This window comes from Opisthorchis viverrini (assembly GCF_000715545.1).
Source record: "Opisthorchis viverrini unplaced genomic scaffold opera_v5_294, whole genome shotgun sequence".
NCBI lineage: Eukaryota > Metazoa > Platyhelminthes > Trematoda > Opisthorchiida > Opisthorchiidae > Opisthorchis > Opisthorchis viverrini.
The window spans coordinates 269,382-279,606 of record NW_008751947.1 but is presented as its reverse complement, the minus strand read 5'-3'; the positions used below and the strand labels follow the sequence as shown (position 1 = coordinate 279,606).

The 10,225-nt window shown below is 44.3% G+C and overlaps 1 protein-coding gene across 1 annotated transcript in view; it reads left to right on the top strand.

The window, feature by feature from the left end:
- Window positions 1-9,582, top strand: part of T265_09615 (hypothetical protein) — a gene marked incomplete at both ends in the record, with an annotated part of 17,497 nt that extends 7,915 nt beyond the window's left edge. The window contains one exon of the mRNA XM_009175736.1: window positions 9,090-9,582. Within this exon, the coding sequence (XP_009174000.1) occupies window positions 9,090-9,431 (342 nt within the window). The remainder of the gene's footprint in view (window positions 1-9,089) is intronic.
- Window positions 9,583-10,225: the final 643 nt, after the last annotated feature.

Sequence of the window (10,225 nt, the reverse complement as noted above, 5' to 3'; positions counted from 1 at the left end):
AATTAGCTTGCAAACGTTTCGTTCCCAGTTTAGGTGATATTTAATCAGTGTGTCAAACCGCGCACTTACAATGTCACCTCGATTGGTGACGAGACGTCTTCAAGCTGATTCCCAAGCTAGGCAAACTGCTCACTAACCAACGGATCAAACACCAAGCCTTCCATTACTGTGACTCCTTTTTTCAACTGGCATAAGCCACTCAAGTCGGAAAAGTTTGGTATTTTGGAGGTCAAATCTACCTGTTCTTTGAAGAGAGGCTAATCAGAAGTGAGAAATCCAATCAGGCTGGTGAGTCAACGTTAAGCAAAGTACTGTGTGTCAGAACAGTAGTACAAATTGGTCAAATGAAATTTTAGGTAGAGTAGGCTAGGCTATTGAGCCCGGATAGATCGGCGCTGATAAACTCAGAGTAAGGACAGAGCTTCTGCTTAGTGCATCACTCATCATGGATAAACATGGATCTCCGTAATCGTTTTCGTGCTAGCCGTCGGTGTGGCCATCAGCACCAGAATTAGCATTCAGATTGTCATCCTGATCTTCGATTTTGTCACCTGATTGTGGTCATCACCATCAGATAACTCTGAACGGTACGGAATTTGTAGGCCTTACTTTTTGTGTAAAATGGGTCACCGCGGTGGGTATGCTCTAAAAACTTCACTGGACAGTCAGACAATTCAGATAGAAACCAACACAAAGAAAAATTCAGTTTCCAGGTAAACAATACATCTTTCGCCGAACCCAAAGAGGTCAGAAAGATCCTGTTATCTAAAGCAGATCGGTGGTTTTCAATCAATAACCAGGCGGCCGAGAAACTTAGATGAACATCAAGCGTTATTGAAAGACTCGGCAATCACGGAACACGCACTGGACACGGGACACAAAATAGATCTGGAAAATGTTGAGGTTTTGAGGCGACACACAGACAGACGTCACACAGACTGATCGCCAAGGCGGTAGAAATCGCCAAGCATCCCGGTGTGAACAAAATAGAAGGCGTGGAACTGGCAAGCCTGTGGATAATGGTCTTGGGTCACTCGAGCTAACTCGTGTTGGTGTGCGATTATCAGAGGGAAGAGTAGTCAGTATCTGGATTCCACTTAACCTTACGTATCATTCACATGCCCATGAAGATCAAGAAAAATCTACCAGTGGCACCCGACGTGGTTCATCAAGTGAAGCACCCTCAAGTGGAAGATTAAGTAATAAAAAGCGATCGGAGCTAATTTGAAACTACTCCAACCCATCAATCCAAGATTTTGGCAACCACACTAGCCGATAAGAGCCGTTAACTGATACTCAACACTGATCTAGTGTGAAAAGCACTGACTGATTGCTTCCCCGTCTGTCTTATAACCTGGCCAATTTGATAACCTGTTCACTTGGCCAGCTTTAGTGTCAGAAGCGAAAGGTTGCCCAAATAAAAACTACCTATTGTTTACCAAGCTCTTCTGAAACGATGACTTCTCAATCGGTTCCAAACTTTTTCCAATCGATTCAAAACAGCTGTAATTATCTTCCTTGGTTTCCGGAAATTGTTGTCTCAAGCTACTGTGCCCCCATGANGCACAAGCTTGGTATTTTGGAGGTCAAATCTACCTGTTCCTTGAAGAAAGGTTACTCAGAAGTGAGGAATCCAATCAGGCTGGTTTCACTCACTTAAAGCAAAGTACTGTGAGTCAGAACAGTAGCACCAATTGGTCAAATGAAATTTTAGGTAGAGTAGGCTAGGCTACTGAGCTCGGATAGATCGGTGCTTATAAACTCAGATTAAGGACAGAGCTTCTGCCTACTGCTTCACTCAACATGGATCTCCGTAATCGTTTTCGTGCTAGCCGTCGGTGTGGTCATCAGCACCAGAATTAGTATTCAGTTTGTCATCCTCAGCATCGATTTTGTCACCTGATTGTGGTCATCACTATCAGATACCTCTGAACCGTACAGAATTTGTAGGTCTTAATTTTTGTGTAAAATGGGTCACCGCGGCGGGTATGCTGTAGAAACCTCACCGGACACTCAGACAATTCAGATAGAAACCAACACCAGGACATTCGGTTTTCAGGCAAACAATACATTTTTCGCCGAACCCAAAGAGGTCAGGAAGATCCTGTTATCTAAAGCAGATCGGTGGTTCTTTTCACACCCGCATACCAAGTCAACGTCGTGGTCCTCATGATAGCTTGTCAGGCATTCGAAATTTAAGCCCGTCGGGGAACACTGCTCGGCCCATGTACCACGTTTTCAAGTCATCATAGCACCCACAAAGCGAAGGCACTATTTTTCTCATTATCTTGGGATAATTTTTGGGCTCTTGATTAGGTGACATTTGGTCTGTTTACAGAAATTCGACAATGTATTACAAGTGCTTCGTCACCACGAGAGTTGACGTCGTCAGTGCGTAGTTTTGTGGGTAATTCCTCTAGTTCCGTTTGTTTGTACAGTTTCTGAAGAGTAGTTTGCAACTCCAACGTGATTGGCTGTTTGAAGACTGACCAGTGACTAATTTGATTGGTCCTCTGGGGATTTGGGTTGTATCGTGTCCTATTTACCTTTCATCTGGTTGCAAGACGAAAACCACTTAAACTTTGCTAGTTGACAGAAGTCAGCTCTCAAGATTCAGCGTATACATACTGTCGATGATTACCAACTGTGACGACTGTAAAGCAGTTCTAACGTTGAGTCCTTAAAGTGTCCTCGAAAATCTTTCCGCTATTTATAAAATACGACGCCAGCCCGAGCAAATTGATTCATGTTATTAAGGGATGTACGCTTTGACCTTTAAAGAACGCATGTTTCCGAACATGAAGACTTGGAGATCAAACACTTGAAAGATCAAAATATCAAAGGAAACTGACTGTAAAAAATCCGATTTCTATTTCGGAGAGCGTATATCTGTGCCACTCGAATGTCTGGAAGCTAAATAAAATGTTTGTGTGAAAACCACTCCGCGGTGAAATTATATTGCTTAAGTTGATGGTATCCGTCATTGCTCTAATCGCTCGAACCACCTTACTGTCAGATGTTCTCGAATGAAATCGGCAAGGTGACATATATCCAGACCAAATGTGAGTAGCCGAGTCTTCATGCATCAATGAGCATCAACCGAGGTCACTATGAAGTGTGCTTGTTCCATTCCACTGAATGCTTAGTTCCAGCCCAGTCATGCAAGTACTGTCCTGTTCCGGAACATTTTGCGTCTAACAGGAAAAGCATCTTTTGTCCCCGAGAACAGGACAAAATTCCTCAGGGTCATACGGAACTGCTTTGTGGCACGGAAGATTACATCGGCCTTATTTATGTTGGCTCAGTTTTGTCCGTAGAAAATCACGGTGAACACCTGATTCCGTGAATTCTACCATTGGTATCTCACGTATTAAGCGAGTTATTTGATATTCTGTTTGCATTGGTCGGTTTCAAAGCCTCGTTTACGTTCACGACCGTGAATTGTACTTCCTTCACGGTGCACCCCCTCAACAATGGTCTCTCTTCTATAAGCAGCTGGTGGCACATCCTGTGGAATTCCAAAACGTTAACCCGTAGAGTGATTTCCACTCATCTTTAGCAGTTGTAGGTCAGGACCAAAGGCAGATATGAGGGCTTCTGAAAAGTGACTCAAGTTATAAACAATGACCAGGTTACAGCATTCCCTCAACAGTGTAGGAAGAACGTTTCGTCCATTTCCACCAGTGTCCCGGAGTTTTGGAACGAATTATTCATAAATGAAATAGGCATTTGTTGAGCTAACTCGGAATAGTATGAAAGTGTCCAGAAGCCCGCCCAGTGTCCGCCCCTCATGACCGAACAGCACTTCAATTGGACGGACGTGTCACGTGTGGGCTACAGACCAAACGAAGGCATGCCCTGATTGGTCAGAATGCCAGCCAATCTGGATCGATCATCTTTAGCTCGACGCGCCTCGCCCCCTCACGGTGATTCTGGCACTATCTTTTGAAACATGTTGTGATTACCCCATAAATCCAGCTGTAATTATCTTCCTCTTTCTCCAAAAAGTGTTGTCTCAAGCTACTGTGCCCCCATGATATGCATTACTGTGAGGAGCAGGAAGTCAAGGACCGACATGGAAGTCGCACAGCCGTTTGCACCACAAAACAGATAATATCGGGTGAAATGAAATAGTATTCTTTTGATAAAAGAGTATGTTGCCATCTTCAACAAGGCTAAAATTCACTAAGATGACTGCACTGACATGTCAAACAGTCAGGGATGAGAATTGTATCAGCTGGTGCATCAATGACAGATTTGCCAATGTACAACGATTTGCACAGAGCTCGTTGTATGTCTCTGACTTCTGTGGTCGTTATCATTGGATCTACTCCCACAAGTCACTGTATCGATCGTTTCGTTACCGTAAACGTATGGTTGCCGCTCTGGTGTTTTGTAAACAGACATCGGGTTGTGCAAATGCAGGATCATGGTGAGGTCCAATAATCTACAAAGCTACTCAGCACTCCGGCATAAACTGACTTGTTAATGTCGCAACTTACAATCCCTGATTCCAAATAATCTCTAGAAGAAAAAACCACGATTCCAGTACGCTCAGCAATCCATTTATACATCTAAGTCGACCGCCAGACAATTCTTGATTCCAAATCATCTCTAGGAGGGAAAGCCACGATTCCAGTACGCTCAGTAATTCATTTGTACATCTAAGCAGACCGCCACAAAAAACTAGCCAAAGATTCCATCATTTTGCTCGTCATTCGGCTACAACACTGCCAAATGTGGAGATGAGTTTGTTTTGTCTGAGAGGACAAGTACCATTGATTATGTACCACATCCTACAGTAAAAGCTTCACAATAAAGTGAAGTAATACATACTAGGTCATTATTTTTCGTAGTTGGTTGTTATTTTAATTCACATTCACATCACTCCCATTTGAACAATCCACCGCTGTCCTGGAACTATCATTCTGTTGAGTTCACACTAGAAAGAAGGGGAGAAAACTGGATTCGAGCTTTGCTTTTTCTGGCGCTTATCAGCAGTGCAAATCCTTGGCCGTGCCTTCGTTGAATCAAGCTACCCCCGAGGAATATTACTGTTTTGACCCAGATGACTGGCTCTGACGATACGTTTGCCGGGGCCTATTGCCAGCACACCGGTGTGTTTCGGTTCCACACATCCATGTAATTGAATGATGGAAAACGCACCACGGCTGAGGTTAATGGTTTAACAATCTAACATCTGTCCCCGGAACGCTTCGAGGACTTTGTACTTTTCGTTAGCCTGGTGCTTCCTCTAACTTGATTCCGTCAAGAGGCTGTCATCATAGTCGTGAAAATACCTAGTACACTCTGCAGGTGTATCCTTGAGAACGAAAATCACTCAACGAGGGTAACTTATCTTGGGTCACCACAAGTTCAAAAGTGATTTTTGTTAAGATCAGTCCGGAAAGCAGCCACCTATCTTCGAGAAATACACTCAGTTGCAAATCGATTCGGTTTTCACGAGACTCAACTGAATCTCTCGTTTATGGTATTCTACAACTGAATGTGCTGCACACAGGCTGCCTCATGTTTCAGTTGTCGAGATATCGCAGTATATTTTCATAAAGGAAACTACTCAGAAAGTTGCTGAAAACTCTTCGACAGCCCGCGACCGGTTTTGCCCTTCTAGCCACCTATCACGTGGAAATAAATTATCAGTGCACGCAACGCAAACACCGCACTGCCTACGCCATTAGATAATCGGGTAGAAAACACCCACACGTTCCCTGGCCATTGCATCCTCACATGTCCATAAACCAGGTCAGCCCGTTAAATCAAGGTCACTGTGACAAGGTCTGTCGAAATTCGATTGAGCGATAGTGACTGGTCTTCACATAGCGTGGCAGCTCCACGCCCGCCTAGGAAACCTGGTAATCCCCGTGCTGGCTTGCAGACACAAATGACAATCGATGCGCCACTGGTTGCCAAACTCCACACCGTCATCTACGTGGCCGGGACTGATGACACCGAAAACGACTGACAATGGCGACTGTCAAGCCCCCAAGATGAGCCGGTTTTACCTGGCACTGGTTGTCCGCGTAAAGATGATGATGCTCTTTGTGTAGCGCAGGTATGATGGTCACGAGTACAATACGAATGTCTGTGGGGTGAGGCTAGCAACCGAAAGACACGTTTTCGGACTTCTGGTGAAATGTCGGTGCGTTGGCAAGGTAGACAATACAACTAATGTGTTTCTGTGGCCAAAATGTTTTGTGCGAAGTTTCGCAAGAAGCGAATTGGTAACTCGAGAGGAACATGCGGAAAATTTCTCAGCAGTATGACTCAAAACAGTGTGCACCACACGGTCATTTAGAAACGTTGAATTCGAAGGTCTCTTAATCTGCATCAATCGTAGCAATTCCAGTGGGACAATCTCGTAGTTGACAGATTTCTTCCACTGGTTCTCAGAACGCAGAAAAGCATTTTTCACCCCACTGTCAGACAATCGACCAGAACGGCCTTCACACCCGGGCTCCCGGCCCGATACAAGCCACGTATTTCGAAGTCGTCTCACGTCAAACAAGAGGTTAAGTTGGCTGTTTTGTCAAACATTCCAGCTACAAAACAATGGGATCTCTTTTTCTTCCTAGGTAGTGTTGCTGCGATCTTCCATAGTTAGTGTCCGACCCGTGTTCCTATTGCCCCTAACAGGGGAGCATCTAGTACAACACCAAGTAATTCCACAACAGGTAAAAAAAGAGCCCACGTGACGCTACTTCCTTTTTCAAGAAATGGAATCCTACCGGACTCGATCCGGACTGCACATACTGAAAACGCACACTCTAAAACCATTTGTTCGGCATGAGAGACTCAATTAATTATTTAAAATTTGATGGATCATTTCCTCTATGATATTTGGAGAAGAGCAGCTGTCATAACAGATGAAGAAAACTTCAAGATTATCCAAAAGACCGTGGAAGAAATGACGGATATTTACTCTACCTACACATCGGTACTACAAGATCAGTATGCAAATTCTTTCTGAAAGACCGGGTGACCTTGACCAACATCTAGCTCAGGTCAATTTGTGACAAGGATTTCGTAGAATCGTTAATTATGTAATGCGTACTGCGGTTGATAAGGACGTTCGAAATGATACCCTGCAGCACGCTGTACCACTAACCAAGAATAGTAACTAGGACACTCATCCAACCAAATTCGCTACAAGGTATCTGGAGCTTATTCCAACAGCTGTTTACGTATAAGCGAAATCATTATTCGTCAGTGACAAATCAAAACCGACACAAAGAAACGCATATTTTGTTTGTATCTAGAATACTGCTCACTGTTTAATAGACAAGGACGCCAGCGCTGCAATGATGACCAATACGAATCGCCTATGTCGAAGTGAATATCGATCGCAGGTACAGTACCGAATCGATATCGACCGTAAATTCGGCATACAGAGCTCACTTGGGTGATGTTTTGAAATTTGGATGTTGAGCAGAAGTGGGAACAAAATAAAAAGTCATTTCACTTGTCATACCCGATGGGAAGCCGAAAATCATTGTATGCTTAGAGTGATCGCAATTAAGTATGAATAGAGTTATATTTTTGAAGATATTACACTGCTTAGGTAATCACTCGAAAACAAACTGTACGGTGAATCTTTGTTCAAGATGGCAACGTCGTCAATGAACCGGTGCAAGAAATGTGCCCACGCTCGAGATTGTCCCAGTGGATTTGCTACAGTTGATGCAGATTAAGAAACTTTCTAATTTAATGTTTCCAAATGACCATGTGGTGCACATCGTTTTGGGTCACATTGTTCAAAATTTTTTCGCATGTTGCTCTCGAATTTTTTATTTGCTTCTTGTAAAACCTCGTACAAAACAATTGACCAGAGAATCACAATGTTGTATGCGTTGTCTACCGTGCCGGTGCGTTCGAAGTTCGAAAACGTGCTTTCCGCTGCCGCAAGTGTCTATCGTTTTCAGTGTCATCAGTTTCAGCCGTGTAGATGACGGCACCAGGTCTGTCTTACGACAACCCCAGGCACATCGATTGTCATTCGTGTCTTGTCGTCTGCAGAACAGCACGGGGAGTAGCAGGTTTCGCAGGCGGACGGGCAGTTGATCTGCGAAGACTAGGCCCCAGCGCTTGATCGAATTTCGGTGGGACTTATCACGTTGAGCTTCATGCACTTGGTTGGCCTCGTTTATGGACATGTGAGCATGTGGTGACAAGGTCACTTTTCAGTGCGAATGGGGCAGGGGCATTTGCCCCCGGACAAAATGCTGGCGTTCGGTTTCTTCGCGGGCCCAGACAGTGTGGCGTTTGTGTTGAGCGCACCGGAAATTCCCTCCCCATAAGATAGGCAGTTACTTTGCGGACTAGCCCCAATCGGACTGGTCTCAATTCCCTTGTCGAAGAGCGCGTGATGTGTTGATGTTGTTTTCATGTTACTTGGGCTGAATTCCAATAGGGAACATGTGTTGGAAATGGTTTATGAATCCTGACACACAAATTCAATAGTAAACGTTGATATTACCCTATGAATCGGTTTGAACGACCTCTTGCAATAGGATCTGACGGTTTTTTAGTCAGCTGACATAAAAAACCATACAGGTACATGTTTAAGCAGCCGGTGAGAACTCTCGATTCTTGTGGCGTGCACTACAGCTTGACGTGATACATAGATGCATCTGTGCACAACACCAGAATGATTGAGATATGATCAGTAATAATGCGACAGTATTTGATGTTACCTGGTCGTTTTATACCTCTGAGCACGCCACATCCACCTCCAGTGTGTACTTTCGGGTCGACGGGCGCTATGTCACGTGTTTTATCAGTTGCCGGTACTTAATCAATAATCGGCTCATGTCAAACTGACAGGATGTATTTGACTCGGATAATCCCTTTTTTTCTGTGCTAGCCCTGGCTACTAGTCACAAATGAGTGGACCGATCAGCACTAATCTTTTCTCTCGAAACAGCTGATACTGTGTAGACAACACATGCACTTTAGTCATGTTTCGGTGCATGTCTGAACCATTCTCTGGAGATTCCAATTCAACCAGCTGAATTGATAACGATTTCAGGAAGAATATACTGACATGTGTTCGAATGGCTATTATTTTTCAGAAGAAAACGGCAACACGAATCCCTATCACTCGGGCAGTGAGGCAAGCCAATGAAAATAGTGGTAACTTCACAAAACTTGCGGAATCCAAACGTACAGCACAGCAGAGACGAAGTGAATTCGGCACACCCGTAAAACGTCTTCCCGACACAAAGCCTTCTCGAGGACGGACAGGCAATTGTACCCACGCGCCACCAAAACAACTAACTTCCATTCCTACTTTGCCCGAATTAACTGAGTCAAACCAGACACAGTCAGGTCGAATTCATCCCAAATACGCGCCGGTCAGACCATTTCGGGATGATGATGACGATGACTCCGAGCTGGAACACTTCCAGGCATAAATAATACGAGCGATTCGTATACCCATCCCCATTTGTTTTGTCTTCCTTGCATGTGATTTGCTCTGTAAGACCCATGCGTTCCAATTGGCCTTACGAATCAATGTGATAAAACAATTGCACACCATAGCTTTTTATGCCATCCACAATAAACAAAGATAACCGTCCATTCACAAGGCGTATTTTGTTGGGCTATCATCAACGAGATATGTTCCGAAGACCGTGAAGTATCGCACCTGATAGAGTAGGATCATATCTGAAAATGTGGTTGATCGCTCCTGGGCTACCTCGTTCAAACAGACGACATGATCATACAAAACCAAAAGCAGCGGTGCACACCTAACACGTGACTAGAAGTGGGGTGAGTCAACAGCAATGTTCATTGGTCAAGATGACGAGGATGAAAGTCAAGCTATGAGTCAGCAGAAACGGATCGAAATGCTATGATTGGGCAGTTCTGGTCAGACAGTCTGTGTATGCATGTGCGTGTGTGCAACTTATTCGGCTGTGTTTTCTAAGTTCAGGCTGAATGAATGAATAACAGTGAGGAAGTGTGGACGACCGATCGATATCCATTCACTACAGGGGAGCGAAAAACTAGTGAGCAACTTCGAGACGTTTTCTACAAAACCGTTCTCAAAAATTAGACTTGATAAACTGACTCCAAGGGAATGGACCAATGAATGAACTGGAGAAATGGCGCGAATTTACAAACCCAAATGTCCATGGTTCGAACCCGACCCCTGCATCTCGACGTCTCCTGCCTAAGCTTGGGCAACTTGCCAGTATCCCAGCTC